Source organism: Furipterus horrens, unplaced genomic scaffold (genome assembly GCF_987537825.1).
Source record: "Furipterus horrens unplaced genomic scaffold, mFurHor1.1.pri manual_scaffold_11, whole genome shotgun sequence".
Taxonomy (NCBI): domain Eukaryota; kingdom Metazoa; phylum Chordata; class Mammalia; order Chiroptera; family Furipteridae; genus Furipterus; species Furipterus horrens.
In genome coordinates this window covers 91,754,857-91,781,888 of record NW_028327181.1, presented here as the reverse complement: position 1 = coordinate 91,781,888, position 27,032 = coordinate 91,754,857, and the positions used below count along the sequence as shown (strand labels likewise).

Sequence of the window (27,032 nt, the reverse complement as noted above, 5' to 3'; positions counted from 1 at the left end):
GACAATCCCCACACCGTTATTCATGTCCCTGGGTGATGCATATATGTTCCTTATCTAATCCCTTCACCTACTTTCAACCTGCCCCCCCTCCCCCCTTACAGCTGTCAGTCTATTCCTTGTCTCTGTGTGCTTCTGATTCTATTTTGCTTGTTAGTTTTTTTCCTTAGATTCCTGTTATAACTGAGATCAGATGGTATTTATCTTTCATTGCCTGGCTTATTTCACTTAATATAATATTCTCCAGTTCCATTCATGCTGTTGCAAAAGGTTAAGAATTCCTTTTAAAATTGCTGCGTAGTATTCCATTGTGTAAATGTACTACAGATTTTTTATCCACTTTTTTACTGATGGGCACGTAGGCTGTTTCCAAATCCTGGCGCTTGTAAATAATGCTGCTATGAACATTGGGTATTCTTCTGAAGCTGGTATTGCGGGATTCTTTGGATATATCCCCAGAAGCAGAACTTCTGGGTCAAAAGGCAGTGCCATTTTTAATTTCATGAGGAGACGCCATATCATTTTCCAGAGTGGCTGCACCAGTCTGCATTCCCACCAGCAGTGCACTGGGTTGTTGTTTTTTTTTTTCCCTCCACATCCTTGCCAGCCCTTGTTGTTTGTTGACTTATCAATGATAGCTATTTTGTCAGGTGTGAGGTGATATCTCATTGTGGTTTTAACTTGCACCACTCTGATGATTAGTGATGTTAAGCATTTTTTCACATGTCTATGGACCATCTGTAGGTCCTCCTTGGAAAAGGGTCTATTCGGCTCCTTTGCCCATTTTTTTCATTGGATTGTTTGTCTTTCTGGTGTTGAATCTACCTATTTTGGAGAGTAAACCCTTGTCCTTCCAGAAGAGAGTATCGTCTGCTAAGATTCGGTGCTTGGCAGAAAGCATAAGGGACATAACCTTGCTTCTATTGTATGTCTCCCAGTGCGCTCCGCCCCTCAGAGCTGCAGCTAAAACCCGGTTCCCGGGACACCCCCAGGAGGCTTTGGGGGCTTCTCCCGCGGAGGGGTTTTCCTCCACACCCCACGGCTGTTCCCAGCCCTCTGAAACAACACGTTACGCGGATGGGAAGCTAACACGGAGCCACTGTCAGAGCTGCTGGTGCGTCACCGCCTTCCCCACACCGACAGGGGCTTCCCCGTGTTCGCTGCTCAGGTTTTTTCTGGGACTCAGAACTCTGCGTGAGAAGCACAACTGAGACTTACCCCTTCAGGTGAACACTTCAAAAAGTCAACCATTTTTGAGAAAAACCTATCTAAAATCACATGGTGGTTATGAGGCGAGCTCTGCAGTCAGTGCTTGTCCCCACTCCTCACGGGTACTTCACACACTGCGCCCCGGCGCCGCCTCCGGGAAGCGGGGACGACAGTGGGCCGCCCCACGGAGGGCTCCCAGAGCAACACTGGGCCCACGATCAATGCTCAGCCACGGTTAAAAATGATCATCATCACCTTCTCCGCTTAAATACTCTACACACAATATGTTCTCGAAAACTCAAGGTTGTTAGGAACACCCCAAATCACAGTATGCCGCATACAGTTAATTCCCAGAGAGTGTCCCCTGGATGGCAAAGAAATCTGAGTTCTTGCAAATGCTTTTCACCATTCACAATTCACTCTCAACCTCTGTCCAGGTTTCTTTCAGCAGCCACTTTTTTTTTTTTTTAATTAATTTTTTCACAAGGTTACTTTATTTTTATTTTATTTATCTGTTTTTAGAGAGGGGAAAGGAGAAAGAGAGGGAGAGAAATATCAATGAGCGGTTGCCTCTCACGCACCCCCAACTGGGGACCTGACGTGTGACCTAGTCATGTGCCCTGACTGGGAATTAAACCAGCGACACTTGGTTCGCAGGCCGACGCTCAATCCACTGAGCCACAGCAGCCAGGGCTTCAGCGGCCACTTCTTGGTGCTTGCTCAGTGTGTTAACTCAAGCCCCTTGACCTCATTTACGCTTCTGAAACTACCAGAGCCGTTTCTAGCACAGGAATGGACCTACCCGAACAGGAGAACGGGAGCCTGCCCTCTGAGTTAAACATGCACGCGGCAAAGCACGGACTTGGGAGCTCGGGTTCCTAAAGATAGAGGCTGTTTCTCCTTTATTTTTATGTCCCTGGCACTCAGCATAATCCATACACCTGGCTCACACCATAATAGTCAACAAATGCTGTTCTGAGTTTGTTTGTTTGTTCTTAACTGAGTATATTTGTGTTATATACTTAGGGCCTTTTTGGATTATATTTCTATTTTTGCCTATGTTTCTGATAGTTGTGAGCAACAGAAATAATGCTTTCCTTTCCAATATACTAATAGCAGTGGGCAATAAAGCTTGACTTAATTTGCTTGTAAGCCTTTCCCCACTATATACTGTTAATACCAAAAATGAATTTTAATAATTTAAACACTGAAAAAAATACCAGAAAGTCAAGGATACAGCATATATTCTCAAACATGAGACTGTCGTAAGTAATTTAAGTTTTAAATAATCTAAGACTTAAGTAGCCATAAACACATTTATTGAACATTTATTAAATGTATATTTTACTTCCTTTTCATCCTAAAAATTTTAGCAAGCAAGACATGAGTGCTTGCGTGACTAACACAGGGGATCTGCTACATGGAAGGAAACAGACTGTGGCAGGCAGGCGTCCTGGCAGAATGAAAAGCGCCAAGTGGCAGCGACCAGCACACATCAGCTAGATGGGTCACTCCGCCGTGCCTCGTAACTGCTTCCGCCCCCACGTCCCGATGCGAAAAGGATGACAGTGGGCTAATGGGGCTTCTATACTGTAAATCATTTCACTGCACAAATTCACTGTTCAAGACTTTACTCAGGCACTCACAGAAAATCATGCCGGTAGTAGATGGAAAATACCTCACAAAATGAAGGGGTAGGCAAAAGTAGATTACCGTTTTTTTGTAGGAAAAATAATACAATAATAAATACTAATACAAGGATAACCTATGTTTTGTGTACTTACAACTGTAAACCTACTTTTGCCCACCTCTGTATTATATGTAAGGCTGTGGAAATTTAAAATGATTTTTAACCTAATTAAAGGAATTATATATGAAATTAAACACTGGCATAAGTATTTTTAGAGGTTTTGAACTCCATCGGACTTTATATCTCATTTTTTAATAGTTAAATCAGAAATATTCTAAGTAGATATTTCAGTTCTAGCGCATTCTTGAACATACATGCTTAACATCTGTCTCATGAACTTCTTTAGGTAAACACCACCATCTTTTACTCTCTGGTGCCTGTTTGGAAAACAAGCAATGGATTATTTGTAGGAGGCAGGTGTTTCCTTGCTAGTAAAATCATTTAGCCTAACCATTTCCTGATTTAACAGATTAGGACACTTCATCAAACAATGGCATTTAGTTTTACTACCTATTATTTGTTTGATGTTCAAAGATCTTAAGAGCAGGCAATAGCCACTGGAGATCAATAAAGACCATTAGATAATGTGTGTGTGCTTAAATTAGGGACAGCATCTAAGGCTGTTTCTCTTACCTCAAAGACAAGCTAGGCTCTCATGCTGCTTTCTTATTGGCACGAGGAAATCGTGTCATTCAGATGGCATTTCCTCCTCCTGAACAGACATTCAGACTGAGTTTTATACCCAGAGTAATTGACTGTGCACACCTGTCCACCTGTGACGCTGTCTCACAAACAAAAGCCCTACACATCCCATCTCATATCCAGTTACACAGTCCAGGACTGTGAAGATTTATGTCAGCTCTTTGAGCAGTCAAAAGGGATATTCCCCAAGGGGGGTACAAGACATCAAATCTTCAAGGACTGAGATCACAGCAGGTTTAATAAAGAAAGAAGAACAGATGTCAATTTAAAAGGGGGAGATTATGGAATTAATTGTAGAGCAAAAAGTGACATGCTGAGCAACATTTTCTCTTCCAATGTAAGTAATGTGGGAACATATGCAATATGAACAAATAAGCTCATTTTTCTTGTAAAGGTTGCTGTTATTTTAAACATGTCCTTATTTACCCTGAAAACAATTACCACTTTAGCTTGTTCCACTATTAAAAAGTCAGGCCAATTGACACCTCACAGAGAGGGGAAGGCCGCAGTCCCCACGCCTGACAGAGGGAGAGGACCAGGACAGGGATGGTTGGAAGGCTCTGAATCAGCATGACTTGAGCTCCAACATTCTGTCCTCTGTTTGTGTCCATCAGGCAAAGGGGCTCATCCAGCAGCCTTAGTTCACCTAGAAGATAAGAGACCTCGAGCAAAGGAAGTGGGAGGAGAAACACTTCCCGGCTCTGACTCTGTATCGAACGTCCTCACTAGGACTTAAATTTGGGAGAGGAATACATCCATTTAAAATCAGTGCGTGCCTTTCTCCTGGCTCCCGGCCCTCTCTCTGTCTCGCAGGTACCCAGATACCTTATCTCTCAGGAAGAGGGCTGACCTCAGAGTGTAAGGCCAGGAACAGGAGGCCTAGAAGCTGTTTCTTAATGGACGGGAAGCCAGATATCAGCTCAAAGAATGAATAATGGACTAGAAAAGTACACCCAGAGGATGTGGCTACCTTATACAGTGGGGGGTGAGGCTTAGCATAATGTATAGCCTTCTTTTGTTTAAGTAAAATATTTATGAAGCTGCATGGCTCAACAGTAGAAACTGAAAAAATCCTATATTTCAGTGAAAGAAATATTTTCCTCTCCTGTTCAGATACCATGTTGTAGACATAAAGTATATTTAAGATCTTGCATTGAGCTGTATTCAAACTGTGGAAAAAAGAAACCCTTCAGCAATAAGAAAATTTACTAAATTTTAAACAGCACATATTCAGCTCAATATACGTCCATATAAATACCCACTTTTCCAAATGACAGGAACGTTCTTCTTCCTCGACATTAAGTCCCTGGAGAACAGAATCTATGCCTAATTCATTCTCTCCCCAAACCTGGGACCTAGTATGATATTTGCTCAGCGAAAGCACTTAAGGAATCTGCTGAGTGATTATATGGATCGATAAAATGTAATTTTACAGTTTTTTAAAACAAATTTTGTGCTATAAAAGCTGTTTAATTTTAATTTGTATGTATTCTTAACCAGTTGAAGGGTTAACCCTTTTTGCATTTTCTGTTATGTGTGTATTTTACAAGTGGATTAATTTGGTAAATGTTAGAACAGTAAATAATTACAAAAGCAGCAACAAAATCTTTGCTATTCAGCTGCTCTTTGACTTTCTACGTAATACAGCAAACAAGAAATTCAGAGCTGAAGTTTAGAAGGTGCTAACAGTGTGTCAATGAACCCCCAGTTATCACTGGACAGGGATACCAGCTTATTTCAGTAGAACGAGTCACTATTCTAAATGACAAGAAACGGTTATTAATTTTTTAGTAGACAACTCTTTCACTGTTTTATATTCTTTGGTTAAATATTTATAGAGTTCTTAGTATGCACATGATATAAGAGAATACAAAATAACTCACCAATTATATATTTTTAAGATAATAGGAAGAAAATATAATTTTACAGTGTTATTACGAGAGCTTAACATATATACTCTTTGCTCATTAAATATAACATACAAGTGGTGTTTTAATGTCAATATAACTAATCCTAGAACTGAAGCTGTTTCTAAACATAAAAAATGAGAAAAAACATAATTTGATTACTGGCTAGCTGAAATAAACTTAGAAATAAATATTCTTTAAGGGCTAGTAGGTACATCTCTATAAAAAATCAACCCTCATTCTTAATTGCCTCAGTTGCTGTTTCAAATGTAGCCTCCCACAAAATACATTACCTTTTTCTCACAGATACGTTTTAAATGACTTTGCTCCATTTGAAACTTATTTTCTTGATCCTGCAAATGATAAATATTTATTTTTATTATACTTAAAAATGCTACTAGAGTTAATAAAATTAGTAATGTAATGAAATAAATAAATCTACTTAATGATAAACATTGAGTTTTGTATATTAGTAAGAGCACCTTAGCTGTCCAGTTTTCTAAACTACAAACAGAAGCATGATCAGCTTTATGTCAGAGGTCATAAAACCTTAGTTATCTGAAGATATTATTACTCTTAAATGTACATACTTTACAATGGAAGAAAAACTTTCAGACCCTTAGGATTAGGAGATTACTTAAAATGACCAACTGAATCAATGAAAATAATAAATTTGAAGTTATACCATATACCAGTCCCTGGCATGTTCTGACCATAGGGAAAAGGAAAGATATAAAAGGTGTGAAAGAGGACTTCCAGTCAAGATGGAGATGTAGGTAGACACGCTTTGCCTGTATAAGAAGGCTCTGGGGACATCTCCAGAAGTGCCAACATCCGAATCATAAGGATGCCAGAAGGAGAAGAGGAAGAGCAAGAGCAAGGAATTGAAAATTCATTTGAAAAAATAATGAAAGAGAACTTCTCTAATTTGGAGAAGGAAAGAGACATACAAGTCCAGGAAGCACAGAGAGTCCCAAACAAGTTAGATCCAAAGAGGACCTATCCAAAACACATCATAATTAAAATGTCAAAGGTTAAAGGTAGAGAATCTTAAAAGGAACAAGATAAAAACAAAGAGTTACCTACAAAGTAGTTCCCATAAGACTATCAGCTGATTTCTCAAAAGAAACTTTGCAGGCAAGAAGGGACTGGCAAGAAGTATGCAAAGTGATGAAAAGCAAGGACCTACAACCAGGATTACTCTACCCAGCAAAGCTATCATTTAGAATGGAAGGGCAGATGAAGTGCTTCCCAGACAAGGTAAAGCTAAAGGAGTTCATCATCACCAACCCATTATTACATGAAATGTTAAAGGGGTCATTTAAGAAAAAGAAGAAGATCAAAACTATGAACTTTAGAATGACCACAAACTCGCAACAATCAACAACTGAATCTAAAAAACAAAAACAAACTACGCAAACAACCAGAACAGGAACAGAATCATAAATATGGGATCATCTGGTGGGTTATCAGCTGGGAGGGGGAAAGGGGAGAAATGGGGAAAAGGTGCAGGGACTAAGAAGCATAACTGGTAGGAACAAAATAGACAGGGGGGTGTTAAGAATAATACAGGAAAGGGTGAAGCCAAAGAACTTATATGCATGACCCATGGACATGAACTAAGGGGGGGATTGCTGGAGGGAAGAGGGGTACCAGCTTGAAGAGGGGGAAACGAGGGCAACTGTAATAGCCAAATCAATAAAATATACTTAAAAATAGAAGGTGTGAAAGAGGGAGAGAGAGAGGGAGAGAGAGATAATGACGATTGGCAGATAATAACTCGAAGGGAGAAAATTATTCTTAGAACCTACGGGGTATCATGCTAAGTGACATAAGTCTGAGGAGGACAAATCCCGTATGATTTCACTTACATGCAGAACCCAGAAAACAAAACAAATGGAAACAGACCCATAGGAAACAAGCTAGTGGTTACCAAGGTGAATGAGGCTGGGGGTGGGATAACTGGACGAACTAGGTGAAGGGAATGGGAATTAGAGGTACAACCAACTTCCAGGAATAAAATAAACAGGTAACGGGGATGCCGTGTACAGCACAGGGAATCCCATCGACGAGCGTGTAAAAACTCTGTGCGGTGACAGACGGTAACTAGACTTATCGTAGGGGTCCTTTCCTAATATATATAAGTATCAAATCTTCATGATGCACACCTGGAACTAACGGGATGTTGTATGTCGATTACATGTCAAAAATAAATAAGTACAAATAAAATAATGTTTTAAATAAAATTTATTTTTATGATTAATTTCAAAAGAAAGCTTATTCAAATTAAAATTGTTACTCTCGAGATCCCATTAGGATCTATTTTTGTTAAAAGAAGTAAAATAAATAAAATGAAAAATGATACAATGCAATAAATAATCGGAAACGGTCACGTACATTTTGAAGGAGGTTTCTGACCCTACTATTCAGATAAAAGAAAAAAGGAAAGGTGAGGTTTAGCCATTGTCACTTGGTGAGAAAAGGCAGGACTCACCCTGAGTTGCGTCTTTCTTTGAAGTTCTGATTCCTGTAACTGCTGCTTCAACTGACAGATGTTCTGTTCTAATTCTTTAATCATACCAGATGCCTAGAAGGATTTTAATAATAATAATAATAATAAATATGGATTTTTGTGCCATTTTATAATTTCTGGTTGAATAAAGTTACCATTTCTCTTCCGAAGACTCATTGAATATTAAAATGATCTGTAAATCTGAATGAAAAATGTTTACTAAAAAAGTGAAAATTCATCTTTTGAAGTAAAAATATATATTGAATTCTGCTTAGTATTTAAAGTTATGTAACTATAATAGTAATGCAGAAATAATTGGTTTTACAGAAAGAAGTTCTACAGAAAACTTCTCAAATTTTAATTTTAAAACCAAATCCACTGGAACATTTAATTGTCGAAATACCACATAATTGACCACCTTAGAATTGTAGCTATGGATTCTCTTTGCAGAAAGTATCAATTCTTAGACACAAACTGTGTGAGCATCAGTGGGGCGTGTCGGTGGGCTCACATATGTGCATATGATGACAGAAAAACTAAAGCATTACCAAGATTTCAAAGTAGTAGTAATAATAATAATAATAATAATAATAACATATATAGTAACCCTTAAAAATGTATGATTAGCATAGCTGAGCATTTCTTCTCAGACTATTACGTTTTCTTTTTTAAAAACTTTGGCACAAGGCTTAACTTATTATGGAAGAATTCAGTTTATTAAATACTTACATCACGCTATGGATTAGACACTCTATTATAAATGCCAATAAAAATTATTTTCGTTACTTCAAGAATAAAACCAAAGAGAGACTAATTCCCAAGGCCAAATAGCTTCTACATGACTCCCTATGGCTGTGAGCTGAGTGAAGTAAATATATATATATTATATGAGTATATATACCAGCATATAGCTATAATACCTTAGAAGCTGAAAGTGCATGTTCCTTTTTCAGAAGGTTCATATCAGCATCATATTTGGTTTGCAATAGTTTCATGTTTTGCTCATGATCGTTTACAAGATGATCCTTCTCTTTATGCAGTGCATTGCGCCTAAGAGCAACAAGAGAATAAAATACAATATATTTAAAACCAGTTCCTACAATGGAAATTTTTAGTCAGCCAAATCCAAATGCACCATCTTTCCATATAGCAAATAGTTATCTCCGTTTTTACCAACCTTTTTTTAAAGCATTATTCTTCTTACGTTAAGTGGACCTCAAGACACAAACAAATGGCAGTATTTAGGTTGGAAACCGCCTGAGGTTAGTGTATAAGGTGTGATTAATTTTGGCAGATACCTTATAGAGTTAAGTGTCAGGACTTCATAGCCACACCTGAGAGATATAGGATTTTAGACAATACCTTGCTTTTACTTCTTGTAACTCACTACATGTTATCTGGTAACATCTCTCAAGTTCCATTTTTTCTTGAAGTAATTTCTGCTTCTGTAAATTACTGTTCTCTGCTTCCCCAGTCAGCTGCTGGACACGGGACTCCAGTTCCTTGACCACCTGGTTCTAAAAGAATAGGTCATTGTTAAAAAAGTCTCTGACTTTGTAACACTGAAGTATCATTAAGTAGCCTGAGGAAAATATAAACCCTGTTAAAAGATAAGAATACAGAAAACAAATGTATCATAAACCATACTAATAAAAATTAAATGAACCTCCAAATTAACCAAGTCTTTAAAAAATGCTTTCTAACATAAAAGAAAGGTCGTGTTTACATGCTTTAAGCCATTCATTCATTTATTCATTCAATGAATATGTAGTGATGCCCCTATCCTCGGGAAGGTTACATTTTCTTTATGCAACTTAAGAAATGGATATTGTTAGATGAGCACTTAGCAGCGTTTTGGCTCTTCATTTGAAGTTTTAGAAATTTTAAAATGATAAAGCAATGCAATAATATTTTAAAAAGGAAATTCATAACCCAAATATTTTAATACAAGGGTTATGACATATCTGATACATGTATTATAACATAAGTATACAGGAATATTTCATTAGGCCGCTGCAGTGTTGGTGAACAAAATTTTCATTTTTAAAAATATGTATTTATTTTTAAAGAGAGGGGAATGGAGGGGGAGAGAGAGGGAAACATCGATGAGCAAGAGGAAGATTGATTGGTTGCCTCTTGCACACCCCAACTGTGACCCGGCCCACAACCCAGGCAACTGCCCTGACTGGGAATCGAACCGGTGACCTTTGGGTTTGCAGGCAGGTGCCCAAGTCCACTGAGCCACACCAGCCAGGGCCCAATACATATTCTAAACTCTCCATGTTTCCTAAGTATTAACTGACTAGAAAAAAACAAACAAACAAAGAAAAAGACTACATCCTTTGCCTTCCAGCTTTAAATGGGGAACTAAAGACGATTTCTTCTTCTCTTGGAAACTACCAAAAAAAGACAAGAAGTACTAAAAACAGAACTGGAACTCCATCTTAATAAACTCTAGGGCAGAAACTGCTAGTTCCCACTATGGAGGAGTACCTTGCAACATATCCCATTCCCACTGAGAACTGAAAAACCAAAAAGATACAAAAGAGATCAATTTGAAGATACTGGTGAACTTCCAAGGCAGGGAGGACTTAAGGGGCGTGGGAAGCAGCCTCAGATGAGTCACCATTCCGCGAGAGGCTTTTTTACCTTTGAGGCTTTTTCCAACGTGGATGGAGGAGGAAGGGGCCTGAATATTAGAGCCGAGGTGGCCGCCTGACCCTGAGGGAAGGGACACATAAAGAAATGAGCTCCCACAAACCCTTTTCTCCTCGAGGGATTTGCCAAGTTCCTGACATTCCCCAGGACAGGAGACTAAGAAACCAAGGGAAGATAACTCTGAGAAGCAGACCAGGGTTTCCAGCAGAGTCACTGTACTTGGGAGTCAAGTTTGTACTTCTGAGAGGGAAGGGCTCTTGCCACGCCTCGGGCTCCCAGCTGGGCCTTGTGCTAAGGCCACCGCAGGCACTGGAAGTGAGTCAGGGGGACAGCACACACTGCACCCGGCTGGCCCTGGAGTGGATGGAGGTGCGCCTCTGCACTAGACACTGCTCAGAGGTCAGGGCAAAGCCTCCCTGGAGGAAGGTAACATCATCCAGAACATTTACACACGATGGCTGACATTCGGTCAGAGCATCCCTGGTATACCAAGAAACAGAATCAAGAAGGGGAAACAGACAAAAATTAGCAACAGACATGCTGGTGGCCCAGACATGGAAATTATGAAACTTATGAGGAATTTGTTATCCTGGCTCAAGGTCTATGAGGAAGGCCTGCACAGTTAAATGATGATCAAAATAGACACGGAGGAACCTCTAAGAGAGGACGACCCAGGACCGGAGCCCTGAGACACCAGCATTAGAACAAAGTTATCCAAACTGAGTTGTACCCAGATAATCTCTTGCTTGGTCCAACAATAACATATTGTGACTATAGTATCTCTGAGCCCAATCGGGCATGAAAAAGAATCAGGAAAGGCTGGGATAAATTTTTTTTTAAATCACACAAACCATATTTGCAGGAAGCAATCTATGACTGAAATCAATTAAGGAAAGAACTTACATTATGAGAAGCCCAACAGTGGCTGCAGAGTAATAAAATGCTAAAAGGATTTACGCACATACATCACTGCATAATAAGAAATCCATGTTCCTATGGAACATGCCGAGCCCTATATATACCCAGAAGCTCTCTTTAAATAACCGGCCAAGGGAAAAAATGTATATATTGAAAGATGAGTAATAGTTTTTAAAAACGGGTCAGTATAAAGCTATACAAACACAGGGTGGGGCAAAAGTAGGTTTATATTTGTGAGCACACAAAATATAGAGTTTACTGATTGTAACCCTCCTTTTGCCCTATCCTGTATACAGTGAGGAAATGGGAGGAAAGGCAGAGAAAACAAAAGGCAGATGAAGAACATTTTCATTTTTTTAAAAAATCTCTTACATATGACAGACTAAAATCAGTACCAAATGCATCAGAAGGGACTAGAGCTACAGAAATAGCCTATTACCACAAAATGTCCCCTAAATATGCTATTAAAATAGAGGTGGCTCATTACTCAATGATGTCTCAAATATATAGCATAATTAACTTAAATAAAAATATCATTTTTAAAATGACAAAAATAATCTTTAAGAAATCAGTTTTAAAATATAAAACTTCAATGCTCTAAAAATAAAATCTCGACCTCTCCCTCCCTCTTTCATTCCCTCCCTCCCTCTCTCTCTCTCTCACATAGTGGCAATGTGACTGAGGTATTATATGGTTACAAATACTTTTACAAAACTGATACAACTTCTGATTCAAGAAGCAAATAAATGATAATTATTCATTTTATTATTTATTTTTATTCGTTGTTATTTTATTATTTATTATTTACTTTCAAAGCATTTTCTTAACCCTCATTGTATCTTACACAAGATAAAGTAGGCACAAAGGAAATTAAAAAAAATTTTAAACATAATGTCAAGGGAAGGCCTAGAGACATATATGAAATATCTTAAGGACAACATTTGGCCAAAATAATCTTTTTTAAGCTGAATACAAAGAACTGAGGAGGCATAATATAGTGGGGGCTTCAAAATGGGGTAAAAAGTTATTAAAAATAGACCCATATTTTCAGGCTATAAGAGCCAGTGTAGAAGGGGGGTTCAGGGCTATCTAACAACAGGATCAGAGAAGGAACGGTAACTGTACAGTTAATAGCAAACAGATTACCTTGGGCACAGAGACCACGTTCCCACATTGGGAACTCAAAGGTAGCACTCGGAAGACTAGGTTGGAGTTCTTGAGTGGACATGGCTTGTAAGCAGTAGTTTTAATAGGCATTGGATTAGTAATTCAAGTTCTTGGTCGTGGGAAAATGGGACAAAGAGAATCTGTGGGATGTGGAACGGGAGGAGACAGGGAGAGCTACCAGCAGTTTACCAGAAGAGTCACGGAATGAGGCAACAATGGCCAGACTCGACGGTAGCTGTGGAAACGGAAGGGAAAGAGAGCAGATCCAAGACAAATTTTCAAAGAATAAATAACGGGATTAAGTAAAATACTAAATGAAGGAGATGAGAAGTGGCGAAATTAATCTTCCATGTTCAAAATCCAATATGCCAAAGGAATTGGCACATTGAGAATTAAGAGAAAGTTTAGAAAAGGGTATTATTTTGATAGGAAAGATGATTTTCAACAAGTATTAGGAAACTAAAAAATAGCTCATGGACCTTCAGTTATACAACCAACATATAGAACAAGAAATGTAGGAGTTTTACATACAAACTGTTTGAAATCCTGGGAGTCAAAAATTAGAAAGGGTTAGTGTTCAGCAACTATTTAGAATCCAAAGTTCAACTCCTATGGCAAAAAGAACAACACATTGTATCTGACTTCATAAACTTTTTCTTGAAATATGACACAAAAAGATTCACAAATTTTCACTATATATTGTTAATTTTTTACAGATTAAAAACATCCATGAGTCACTATAAGATGGAAACATTACCAGTCATATTCTATACAAAGGTAACTACTATTCTGACTTTAGTCACAAAAAATTAACTTGATATATAAATGAAATCATAGAGTATGTAATCTTTGTGATTAGGCTTTATCATGCATATTACATGTCTGTGAGATTCATTCATGTCATGACATGTAGCAGTTTATACTTTTTCAAGGCTATATACAGTATTCCATTGTGCAAATAACCTAAAATAACTTATCAGTTTTATCAATGGATTGTTTCAGTGTTTGGCTGTTAAAAAAAATGTTGTTATGAACACTTTCATACATGTTTTGTGGTAGATACATGCACTTCTTTGCCTGTACTTCCCATATTGAAATTGCTGAGTCACAATTTATTTAAAAACTATGTCCATGCAAAAACTTGCAAGTGAATATTTATAACAGCTTTATCCATAACTGCAAAAATGGACACAACCAAGATGTACTTCTTCCATAGGTAAATGGATAAACAAACTATGGTACACCCATGTAACTGAATATTATTTAGCAATAAAAAGAAATGACCTGGTGGTGTGGCTCAGTGGATTGAGCACCAGCCTGAGAACCAAAGGGTCAACAGTTTGATTCACACTCAGGGCACAGGCCTGGGTTGCTGGCCAGGTCCCCAGTTGAGGGCATGTGAGAGGCAACCACACATTGATGTTTCTCTCCCTCTCTTTCTCCTTCCCTTCACTTCTCTCTCTAAAAATAAATAAAATCTTCAAAATAATTAAATAAATTAATTAAACTAAATAAAAAGAAATGAGCAATCAAGCCACAAAATACATGGAGAAATCTTAAATGTATAATTGCTTAATGAAAGAAGCCATCTGAAAAGGCTACTTACTGCATGATTCCAACCATATGACATTTTTGAAAATACAGAACTATACAGTCAGTACAAAAGATCAGTGGTTGCCAGGGACTCTAGGGAGAGGAGCAAGGGATAAATGGGGTGAAGCCCTGGTGATTTTTAGGACCGTGAAAGTATTATGTATCATACTACAATCATGGGTGCATGGCAAGATGCATTTGTCAAAACCCACAGAATTTTAAAGCATAAAAAAAGAACTTTATTTTGTACATATTTTAAAAAGCCATTTAGGAATTTGGGGCTCCCAAGGAAAAAATGCAGACTGTGATGAAAGAATCCAGTTACATTAAAAATACATGAAAAAAACCTCATTGAAGAGATGGTGGAGAAGTGATGGCCTAAGCAATTTTGAGATGAGTGGAATCTCTGAGACCATAGGCACTGTCCTCTGGTTGATCAAGTTGGTTCCCGTGATCAAGTTGGTACACGCATAACGGAAGTGAACAATTAAGTAAATGGACGGACGGTGGAAGGAGCCATATTTCCAGGGCTGGATTGAGACTTTACAGATACGAAGGGAGAAGGCTGGAATAATCCATGTGGTAATGCATTAGAGTTACAGACATCAGTAAGAAATGTTTATTTTAATGTGGGTACAAATGGGCATATACAGAAATGTTCATAGACATGCACGGGTAGACAGGTTAGTAAAGCACATACATGCCCTTGCTCTGTCAGGCGAGAGCACGCCTATCACATGGATCTCAGTCTCTAATACCATTCTGCATATAATCCACATTGATGGACATTATGTCCAAGGGATACGGGAGCCCAGTGAAAGAATTCTCAATGGCCAAGCTGGAACAATTGGAGCAGCAAAATAAAGTAGTATTGGATTAAAACACAGAGTACAAAATAAAAAATATCCATGAGTCACACTGATATCAATAAATGATTAAAGAAATTAATAAGTAGGGGAGAAGAGATAAGTCTCCCATGCAGAAAAACTCCAAATACCTTACGTAGAAATTCCACACCCTAAGTATAGAAAGCAGAACACCCCACTTCTTAGGTGTGGGCTGCACAGAGTAACTTCCTTCCCAAGAGGACAATATGGAAAAGCAGAGAGTAACTTTACAGTGGAAAATATAACAAATGCTTCTTCAGCCAGGTGATCGAGTTTAATATCAACGGAGATAAATCATTAATAGTTAATACTCTTGATAAGATGTTATGAGATTAGCAGTTTACCATTGTGATCTTACTGCCTCAGCCTATCAAGTCATGAGAAAAACAGGAGACCAATCCAACAGGCCCTGGCCAGGTAGCTCAGTTGTTTAGAGTGTCAACCCGATACACCAAGGTTGCAGGTTCAATCCTCGGTCAGGGCACATACAAGAAGTAACCAGTGAATGCACGAATAAGTGGAACAACAAATTGATCTCTCTCTCTCTCCATCTCTCAAATAAGTAAGTAAGTAAGTAAATAAGTAAATAATTCTAACAAGCACAGAACAGACTTCACAAAATTACCAGGACCCATGATACAGAAAAGGATCAAGAAGTCTACTAAGAAAGTCAAACGTCTCACTAAAGCCACCACAGACTTTCAGTGCGTCGAAGCCCTATATTTTACAGCCTTCACCTCCCCAAGCATCTAGTGATTTTGCTGTAATTTTCATATTTGTAAGTTCTAATATTAGTTTTTAAAGCCAGTGTTTACATGCTTAACTAAGAGCTTCACACAAGAGAGCCCCTGCCAGTACCAAAAGGCACGTGCCTACCCCTGTGTACCAGTGTCTGCTCGCGACAAGCACGCTGGGACAAGGCTTGGCAGCAGAGGGAAAAAGCCCGGGCGCGCAGCAGCGCCGGGGAACTGATTCTCGGCGACGTCTGTCTTTCATCTGCAGCCGTGCCTTGAACTCTACCTTGTTTAATTATTAAACCAGGAGCTGCTCGGCAAGATCTGTCGAGTTTTGATGATTCTTAAATTCAGTCCTGCTGACAGACTCTGTCCCTTCCTATTTTTACTATTATCTAATGACAAGGTCTGAATGCTGATTTTGGAAGTCAACTTTCATTAAAAATACAATGCAGTGTTTTTGACAGTGACCTCTTGGCTCCAAAGTATCACTTTGCTTTACAACCCAAACTCATAAAAATTAGAAATTCTGCTGTGAAAGAGGCTGCTCTCTTAATATTATTTCATTAATAGTACAGAACAATGCAGGGAGCATTTTAGGCAGCCAATATGTTTCACAAATTTCAACTTTAAAATTACTTAATATATTTAATTCGCATGTGTAAAAATTTAGGATGTTGAGATGACAAAAATGTATTTCGGGTATAAATTCGGTTTCTGTTCATGACTTTGAATATTATCGTTATGCCGATTATCCAGAAAATAGACCCTTGATATTTTGTCCCCACCCACCCTGATCTACCTTCAGCCTTCCCCATCTCGCTGACCTGCATCACTCACCAGTTCTCGCCTCTAGACTGAACCCAGGCCCAAGTCGCAGCCCCTCCTGCCCCCGTGGCCAAGAGAACCTGCTAACTGGTCTCGCGGTCCCCGCTCTTGGTCCCTACAGTGTATTCTCCACACAGAACCCAAGGTACACACCACTGTTGCTCCTGCTCTCCACTTGCTCACTTTTTCTGAGATATGCCTGGGTAACTGACTCTTGTTCAGATCCCGCAGGCTCAAACTCGCGGACAGAGGTGGACCGGCCAGGCTGGGCTGGGTTCATGCCCAGAATACAGGGCTCTACCATCCCATGAGGTCATGTCATTATCAGGAACAAGACTGATGATGTGCACTTGCCTTGGACATGAGGAGCCCTGGTCCACGTGCCATTAGCCTACCTGTCCAGGCTCACGTGCTTTAGGACGTCAGCTGGGCTTCTAAAAGGCTGATGACATTCCCTCCTTCAGACCTACCCGCCGCCACCAGGTGCTCTGTGAGGGGACCCTCCATCACTCCTGCTCTCTCTGCCATGTGCTATGGGGACCTTCTGCATCCTCAGAGGAAGGGGACTTTGGGGGTTTACTCATGAGATAACTGTGTCTACTCCCTCAGTAAAGGTGAATCTACTCAGAAAATCTGTCTTAACGCAGTCACTCCTATCTCTTCATTTGATTTCCTTCACAGTGGCATTAAATACTTTCAGTAAAACAATCAACTCTTCAGTCACAGAGAATGAAACAGGAAAACAGAAAGGAAGAAAAAAATTCTCTCTAGACTGAAGGTCAGTGAGAAGACAAGAAGGTATACAGGAGTCCCTCTCTATATCGCAGTTCACTTATCACTGTATCGCGGGGTTTTTTTAAATATTATATTTAATTATTTATTGAGGACTTTTCACTAAATCGTGGGATTTTGCGGTACCGTATACGTATGTTGTTAAAGTTATGTAGGTTTAAGAGTGTAGGATATGTTTAAGAACATAAGTAGTGTTTATAAAAGTGTGGAAAAGGTTAATAAGGGAGTGGGAAAGGCTAATAAGGGACTGGGAACGGTTTGTAAGTGTGTGGGAAGGGTTTATAAAGCCTTGAAATATATATAAATACTAAAATAAATGTAAGGTTCCTACTTCGCGGATTTTCACCTATCGCGGGGCGGGGGGGGGGGGGGTCTAGAACGTAATACCCGCGATAAGTGAGGGAATACTGTATTTGTAAAGGTTTCTGGGGGTTACAAAAAGGGGGGATCAAACAATCCAGAGCGAAATCCCACAGCTACTTCAGGAGACTGTCCACTGTCACACCTGAATCTGTGTCAAGTGGGAAGGTAAAGCGATTTCTTCTAACCCTACAGCACACTTACTTATTCACCACACACACCAGAAAAGCAGGGGGATGTGGCGAGTAAGAGGACGGTTTCTAAACACGGTAAGAAAAGAGGAGAAAGCCTTACTGTGGACTGGGTCTGGGCCCGGTATTCACCCTCCATTTTATTCAGACGTGCGTTTGTGTCCTCCAGCAATTCTTGAATATTTTCGGTGTGTTGTTTCTGAAGATCAAACTTTTCCTTTTCCATTTCTGCTACAGCACTGTGGAGCTACACAGTGAAATGAAAAATGGACTCTTTCATCACTTATAAAATAGACTATTTTGCAATTCAGAAAAAAATGTTTTCCTATATTTCTGTATTTATTTACATGGCATGCCAAACAGTAGAAGATATAAAACTCATAAACATTCCAAGTAAAGATGTCATATAAAAAACATGATTTAGAAATTATTTTTTTCCTTTATTTTCCTGAATTGGAAATTTTAATGGATCAACAAATATTAAAGGGAATTATCCACCTCGGGTAGCAACAGTAAATAAAGCAGGGAGATAATACAATGTCTCAGCTAACCAACACTAGCATAGGCCTAAAATCACATAGCAATCTTTGTAATACTGTTATTCAGAATATTATCTCGCTGTCTCTATTTTCATATTACTTGCATGGAATCTGGCACAAGAGTCATGTTAAAGATTCTCTCTCCTTCACCCTTCCTCCAACAAGAAACTATTCTTATCCATTCCATAATCTATACAGACGTGGACACAAAGATGGCACTATAAATCAAATAGAGAATTCTTTAAGAACTGTATACTGTATGTCCGCACGTACACAGGTCTTTCTTCCGAAAGATCACACTCTCAATATCGAAAAAGCGATGCAACTGAAGTAAAGAAAACACGGTTCAATGGACCGCTTCCAAAGGGGATGGAAAATCCGAGCTCGCAGCCTGCGGGGCCCCCTTCACTTGTCTGAGTCTAACTCCTCCCTCTGCATCCAACCCCAGGCTCCCTCAATAGGTGGGGACGGCAGGGCTCCGACAGTCTAAAGGATAGATCTGGTTTCCCACTGGAGAACAAGGACATGACACGGGCATATAGGTTCCTATTTGACTAGGAAGATACTGAAGAAACCCCGAGAGGTGGTGAAGACCAAGGCAGGATACAGGCAATACTGATGCTAATTATGGGTAAGGAGCCCACGAACTTTTCTTCTAGTTTCTAGCTGAACACGAAAATGAGATGGCTCAGTCATAGCCGTACAGGAGACCCTCAGGTTTCTCACATTTAACATACGCGGTTTTGGCTATTTACAAGTGGTCCCCTCAAACCCTTGCTATGTTGTATTCGTATCTGTGCCAAAGTATATGTTTTAAACTGGTGTTATCTAGCATTCAAAAGTCAGCCACTGAGTTGGCACGTGAATGTAGGCAAGCCCGCGGTACCTAAATTTCAGCACCGCCTCGTAGCTGTCGACCGACAGGCACAGAAACTCTGATAAAGGCCTCCCCGTAAGTCACTGACAATAGAATGCTGTGCTTACATTTAGGTTGCAGCGGTTTCTTCATGTTCATGGTTTCTCAAAGGTCTGAGGACACAGGCCTACCGACTGTCAAAAATCTGTACTTGGTGGCCCATTAAAACATAGTGGTTTCCCAGGAGTAGCCCACAATGGCTTTATAAAGGGAATGTGCCCGTAGAAGTCGGAGGGATGTCTCTAAGTCTTTAAAATTAATCCAGGGAGTTTACAGTTGAGACCAGAAGAGTAAAAATAACACTGTCAAAAACAAGTGTGCGATAACTTAGCTGAGTTGTTTAAGGATCACACAGGTGCAGCTGGTCTAATACTCTGACTGGAGATGACCATACTTACTCATCCAGCAAACTTTATTAATCTCTGCAGTGTACTAGGCACCGTGCAGCACTGAGAGCTTCCCCAAACCCAGCAATGGACTGGAGTCCAGGTCCCGTGGTCTGGGAGGCTTTAAAGGGCAAGCGTCCCCCTGAGCGATAAACTGTTACAGCAGCAAACATTACGCCTGCTCTCAAATACAAATCTTGCCAGGGTTTATTAAACCACAGGGATGCCATCATGGCCCCGATAAGAAGGGGATTTATAAATTCCCAAGGATGCATTTTAGCCAGGGTCTGGCAAGGGAAGGCCTTCCCAGCACCCTACACATGGGTCCTTGGCCTGGATGTTTGACCATGTAGTTGCCTCATGCCAGAGGAGCCCAGGGGAACTAGGAGTCTGTCCACAGACAAGGACGAGTATTATAAAGGCCCACGGGACAACGGCGCAGCCACTCTGGGGAACAGTCTGGCATTTCCTCGAAATGTTAACTATCGAATTAACCACACAACCCAGAAATTCCACCAGGTATATATACTTGTGAAATAACAGCACAGATACAGATACTGTTCTCCGCCCCAGGTTCCTGGTACAGTGCTCCCCAAACCCTCAGAATCTTCTAAGTGCTAAGCGCACTCGGGGCATCTTTTATTCTAATATTTGGTCTTTGGCCTGGGTTCCTGACACACAGCTCCTCGGTCCCTTGGAATTTCCTGGGTGATAGAGCGCTTGTGTTCTGCTGAGGTGTCTGTTGGTGGGCTCTGGACAGCCTCAGGATGGGGGGGCACAATACAGGGGTGATGATGGCACAATTTTGTGAATATTCTAAAAACAACTGAATTGGACATTTTAAGAGGGTGACTTGTATGGTACCTGAATCACAACTCGATTTTTTAAAAACGCCCACAGATTAAGAGGAGCACTGCGCTGGGAGCTCCCTGGGGAGAGTTTTGTACAGCTGGTACCAACCCCCGAGGGGGGGGGGGTGCTGTGACAGAAGGCGGGGCTTGGAGAGCGCCAGTCTCGATCGTGAAGAACCTCGGAAAACCTGAGGGCCCGTGGGACGCCTGCAGTGACTTGAACATGGCGGTGAGTCAGACCACACTTGGGTTTTAGAAAGACCATCAACACGGTCGTACCGTGGGGCGCGGACTGAGGGCGTGGGCGCACAGAGCCCAGTGACTGCAGCTCTAGGCAGCAGGCGAGGGAGGGGGAATTAGGGAGGGAGAACGGTGAATAAAATTCAGAACAAGCGGAGGGAACAGAACTTGGCAGGTGACGAGATACGAGAGGAGCGAGCGGCTGGGCAGAGAGAGATACCAGAGGGAAGAGGGAGATAGGGGAAACCCTGGGAGGAGACTGTTTTAGCATCAAAGGGAAAAGGTGGAGTTTGGGAGAATGCCGGAGTTTATATCAAGGACAGATCTTAAATAGGTAGTTGGGTAACTGGGATTTAAAGTGAGAGACGTAAGGGAATATATACACACATATATTCTGTTAGGGAATATATACACACATCTATCACATCACCGTGTCCGTGCGAACACTGAATAATTTTTGAATGAATGACTGCATAAATCACAAGGTACATCTATCATCTGCTTATTAATTTTTGGTAACGATCCTGCTTGCCCCAGGTTTTCATCTCTGCCCATCTCTGTACGTCACAAAAAAAGACCTGCACACACGCATGTGCTGTTCTCACATCTACTAATTTTTGTGTAAGAAAAAGTTACTAATTTAGCTGAAAGGACAAAATGATGTACCCTTGTATAGAGTAGAAGGCAGAAGATGTTTCTCTTCAAACACCTGACAACTTACACTGGGGAGTTAAGGCACCAGAGAATGGGGCCGCTGTGTGCACAAAACACCTGCAGTGAGCACAAACATATGCCAAACTTACAGAAAATATAAAACAAAATGTGAGAAATTAGCAAACCAAAGCTGGAGGACAGCTAACTCTGCCCATCTTAACAGGCTGGCCCCGAAGCTGCCATCACCAGGACACGTGTCAGACCGACCAGTCTGCCTGGGGAGGACTTGTCACTTTCAGTAAAATAGTTTGAACCCAGACTAACTGACAGGATATCGGTATGAGTTCACTGAAGAACTTTACAATAGAATACCACAAGAGAAGAAACATATTTAATTCCTTTTAAGTATGTGTTTTAATCTGAACTACTAGTGAAGGGCCCCTAAGTGAAAGTACTACATGGCTAGATAAGACACGTTCATAATGAATATTTTTATTATACTACTCTTGGCACTGCTAAATTAAATGAAAATATTTTTCTTAATTAAATTAAATGCTCTTTCAAGAAGAACCCAAGCACTAATGATTCTGTTTACATCAAAAACAAGTTTATACCATAACTATTATGTTATCTGAAATTTCAGGAATGAAATGATTCAATGGCCTAAATCCAAAATTTTAGAAGTTCAATTTCCAAAAATTATCCTACTGCTCTTTTCTACTAATTTTGCTTAAAATCCATTGGCTGTGACAAAAATATTCAGAATATTAATTAAATTCAAGGATTAGTCAAAAGTCAGTTTTCTAAATGAAAACTATTTTATAAACCATTAGACTTCTAGAATAAAACATACCAAAATATAAATAGTAGCTACTTCTAGGTAGTCTAAAATTGTAAGTTTCTTTATTTTCTCTGTTCATATTTTTCTATATATTCTATGAATATCCATTATTTTTATAATTAAATGTTACTCTGAAGCACAAACCTTTATATTTTCAATACCTTTTTTATGTAGCTTACCTTTTTTTCCCAATCATTATTCAGAAACTCGGTACTTTGCTCACATATCTTTTTTAGCTCTGCAATCTGATTTTCTTTAGTCTCTCTGATAACTTGACAGTCACGTATAAGGGTCTGAACTGTCAAAAATGATAAAAAACATAGTTAAGCCAATTCTAGCTACCATAGAAGAGTTTGATGAGAAAACATACAGCATATCACTAAAATAATTCTATTTTTCACCAAGTTTTCTCAATTCACTTATAAAATACCTTATTCCCTCGTCTCTTTTTCTCCATCTCTGCCGCCACCGTCCTGGTGGAAGCCACCATTGCTCACTCCCTAGACAGCTTGAACAGTGTGCAGCCGCCTCGGTATCGTTCCCCTCCAATAGACCCTCCGTTGCTTTTAGAAAGGCCCCTCTCCAATGCAAATCCAGTCATGTTACTCCCGGACTTAAAAAAAATTCTACAATTCCCCTCACCTAAAACATACAAGCCGGAAACCGCATACACTACTGCCTACATACGATCATCTGTCTGCCTGGAATGAATGACCTTCCCTCCCTCGCTGGAAAGCTCCTACTCGTGCGTAGTCCTGAGAATCCCTGTCTTTGGGAACCTTCCCCAGCCGGAGTCCTCACCTTGTAGGGCCAGAAAGACACTCCTCTGTGTGCGCAGGAGACCTCCTATAGTTCTCCGTCACACCACTTCTTACGCTTACGTGTTCTAAGGGTTTCCCTGCCTATTTCCTGAGGAGAGAGACATTTCAACACTGCGCCTGCAGAGCGTAACCGCGCCGCCCTGGCGAGCGCCCAGAACGAGGCGCACGGAGTCAAGGAACCCATCATTTCCCTACATGGCTGTGCCTGGCCACTTCGCAGTCCTTGCCAAGGTTTATGTTGCTACAGCAAAGCAGGCTTTAAATGATGTAAAATAGTTCCCTTGTAAATCACTTTTAAAAATTTCTTTTAAATAAAATCTTTGTAAAACGATGTCAACTGTCGGTGACTTAAGCAAGCATTTGTTTACTACAGTCACGGCATTGGGTTGGTAAAATAGGCCCAGCTGTGTGTTTGCTTAAATGTCACGTTTTCTTAGCTGACTGAATATGTTCTTATTCGCTTACTTTAAGGTACCAAAATTTAATTCTGTAACTACGTATGGTGACGGATGTTAAGGGGATTTATTGTGGTGATCGTTTCACAATATATACAAATATCAAATCATCGTGTTGTACATCTGAAACCAATATAATGTATGTCAATTATTCCTCAAAAAATAGCAAAAATTTTATAAACATTTACATAGAAATTTCTTTCACTCTTATATCTCAACTCAGTAACAAATAAGGAGAGAAAGAAGAGTCCAAGTTAACCTAATATTAACCTTTAGCATATATAACATTTTATTTCACAGGTTGAACCTTTGGCATATTTAAATTGCCTGGTTTAAATAAGGGTGAAAAAAAGAAAAACCTAGAAATAAATTTGAAATATTTTTGAAACCATTGATATTTGGAGAAAGAAACGGAACAAATTTCTAACCAACATTTAAGGCCAGGAATCAACCTAAAAATACCTGTTCCATTCGGTAGCTGACATATGTAATCTTGCCATCCTAAAGTTCAAGGGCATTACCATTCTCTCAACCACACTCAGGTTTGGTGACTGGTGACAGAGCCAGGAAGTGCCATGCGGAAACCCCTAAGTGAAACCTCGTCTCCCCTTTCCTCTTCTCGTCACCTATATTCTCATCATTCACCAGACCCTTCAAAGTCTCTCTTCGGTTCCATTCTCAGCACTCCCACTTCCAATCATTCAGATATTCTGGGCCCTTCTCACCTTAAAAGCAAAATTACAGAAGCCCGGGAGCATAAACCCTCTGAGCTGGAAGGAACTTCACGCATTATTTACTCCACCCTCACCACTCGTCATGAATGAGTAAGCCCAGGCCCACGGACTCCCTGATGCCATACAGCAGACACTGAAGAGCAAGGCTGGGACTGGGGCCTGCTTTCTAATAACTGGGATGCTCTCTCTCTCACTCCTTGCTGCCTCTGACTATTGGAACAGACAGGGAGTTGGCCTCACCGTGGTGGCACACCCACTGTTAGCGGGCTAATCCTGCTGAAACTTGAGGTCCTCAAACCCACCTATCAAAAATCTTCTCTGCCTTCCCAGCATCTACAGGATAAACTTGAAACTTGTAAATCTGAAATTCAAGGTCATGCCAAATCACCTGTCCCATCTTTTTCACTCTGTCTCTTCAACTAAATGGTTTTGCCGCCTCCTTCCCAACACTTACCAATTACCACCATTCCTACTGCAGGACCTTGGAATTTTTTAAGTTCTTTTCTCCAGAAATGTTTTCAACACTCTTTCTAATGGCTGCCTATTGCATTTAGATGTTTTGACCTATCATCATAGTCAACTTAACACTTGATTGCACACATTCTTTTCTTTTGTAATGAAAGTATGAAGGAGGAATACTTTTTAAATGTTTGTTCCGTCAGTCACAATACTAGCATATACTATCAGGCACAAAGTAGATTCTTAATGTAATGAATTTTATTAGGCCAAGAGGACTGATTTCCCAAGACTTCTTTATGAAAGTCAATTCTAATTCTGTGACTGACCTATGGTGGCCCAATAAGGAGGCAGAGAGTTAAGAGGAAGTTAACAGTGCCAGACTCTTCCAGTTCCTTAGCCAAACCAACCACCACAGCCAACACACACACACGCACACACGTACACACACACAGGATTTCCCCATTCATATGAAAGCTCACATAAATACACCCACTGATGGAAACTCACATAAACATTGCCATCTCATACTATTAAAGACCAGAAATCAAATTTCACTTTACATAACCACTAAAATAAAATAAAAATATTACTACAAGATTTATGTGGCAATACATCACCTTTCTTTTCAAGTTTTCTAATAGTCTCCTCCATTTCATTTTGTTTCTTTTTGTATAAAGTTTTCAATTCTTCTATTTCACCATTCTTTCGTTCTAAAATCTGCAAATGAATTAAAAATATTTAGCACTATGTTGCTTGACATGCAGAACACGTAATTTTTTAAATGAGCACAGTAGTTTTTGCAAGTCTAGCTCAGCTAATCCCATAAAAGATGTAAAAATTATATTTTATGGCATTGAGAAAATAGTAAATATGTTAGAATAAATGATTACTGAGATATGCTATCTGCTTTGAATTTTCATGTATCCATCTTTAAGAAGACTATCAATAATAAATTAGGTGATTGTCTAGCATATAACTCAGAGATAAAACTGTCATAAAGCAGCAGGGAGAAGCCATCAAAACTTGACACGTCGGGATAGTACAATTCACCTCCCCACCGAGCTGGAATAGAGCATCTTCAGACGCGCGTGTCCCTGAATCGTCCCACTAATGCCTTATCATTTTCATGCACAATAACAAGGATTCTCAGATACTTGGGAAGATGAGAGGTAATAAGCTTCTTTTATATCTAGTTCTGCTATCGTGAATCAGAAAAGTCATCTCAGAATGTGTCAAAAATGCATGAATATTTTACATCATGAATTTATATTGTGTCAGAAGTTTTAAAATTAATCATTTAATAAAAATTTAATCATGACTGTTATGTACAAGGGTGGGCAAAAGTAGGCTTACAGTTTAAAGTGACATTCTTTTGACTGAATATATCTATTGGAATAACAAAACCTGCATGTCTTCTTCCAAAGGAAGAACTGTAAACCTACGTCTGCTAGCCCCTGTGCTTCTAAAAAATCCACACTAAAAACAAAACAAAAAAGAAAAGAAAAGAAGTAACAAAATGCACGAAAGTTAGCAAGCAGGAAAAGGTGTCCTAACCAAGTGGGGAAACAAAAACAAACTGAGGCGGGAGTATAAATATCCACTTTTCTTATGGTCGGGCTACATTTCCTATACACCCAAAGTCAGCTAAGTGAAAAAAAAGGTATTCACCAATGTCTAACCAACTTTTTCCTAGTGCTTTTATTACCAGCATTTCACTTCGCCTTTCGTTGTATCAGTCGCACCTGTACAAATGGTCGGTAAGTAAGGAAAGGAGCTAGCGATCCTAACGTCCATAAAGAAGCCTAAAAGGAACAGTGTAGGCGAACAGAGAAGACACTCTGAATTTTGTTCCTCACCATTTAGGAAATGCCACACAAGCAACGATCGAATGAATATACTTTCCAAACATGGTATAAAGTCAAGGGTTGTATTTATATTTTCCCTGGCATTTCAAGCTAGTTACATTGCTTTCCTTTTTCACACAGAATTTA

At 39.7% G+C, this 27,032-nt stretch overlaps 1 protein-coding gene across 1 annotated transcript in view; it reads right to left on the bottom strand.

Annotated features, from left to right (window-relative positions):
* The window catches only part of CEP112 (centrosomal protein 112), a 307,227-nt gene that overhangs the window by 233,910 nt on the left and 46,285 nt on the right, over window positions 1-27,032 (bottom strand). The window contains 7 exon segments of the mRNA XM_090290788.1: window positions 5,799-5,858; window positions 8,000-8,092; window positions 8,938-9,067; window positions 9,380-9,534; window positions 18,249-18,392; window positions 22,752-22,870; window positions 25,659-25,758. Coding sequence (XP_090146914.1) covers window positions 5,799-5,858; window positions 8,000-8,092; window positions 8,938-9,067; window positions 9,380-9,534; window positions 18,249-18,392; window positions 22,752-22,870; window positions 25,659-25,758 — 801 coding nt within the window.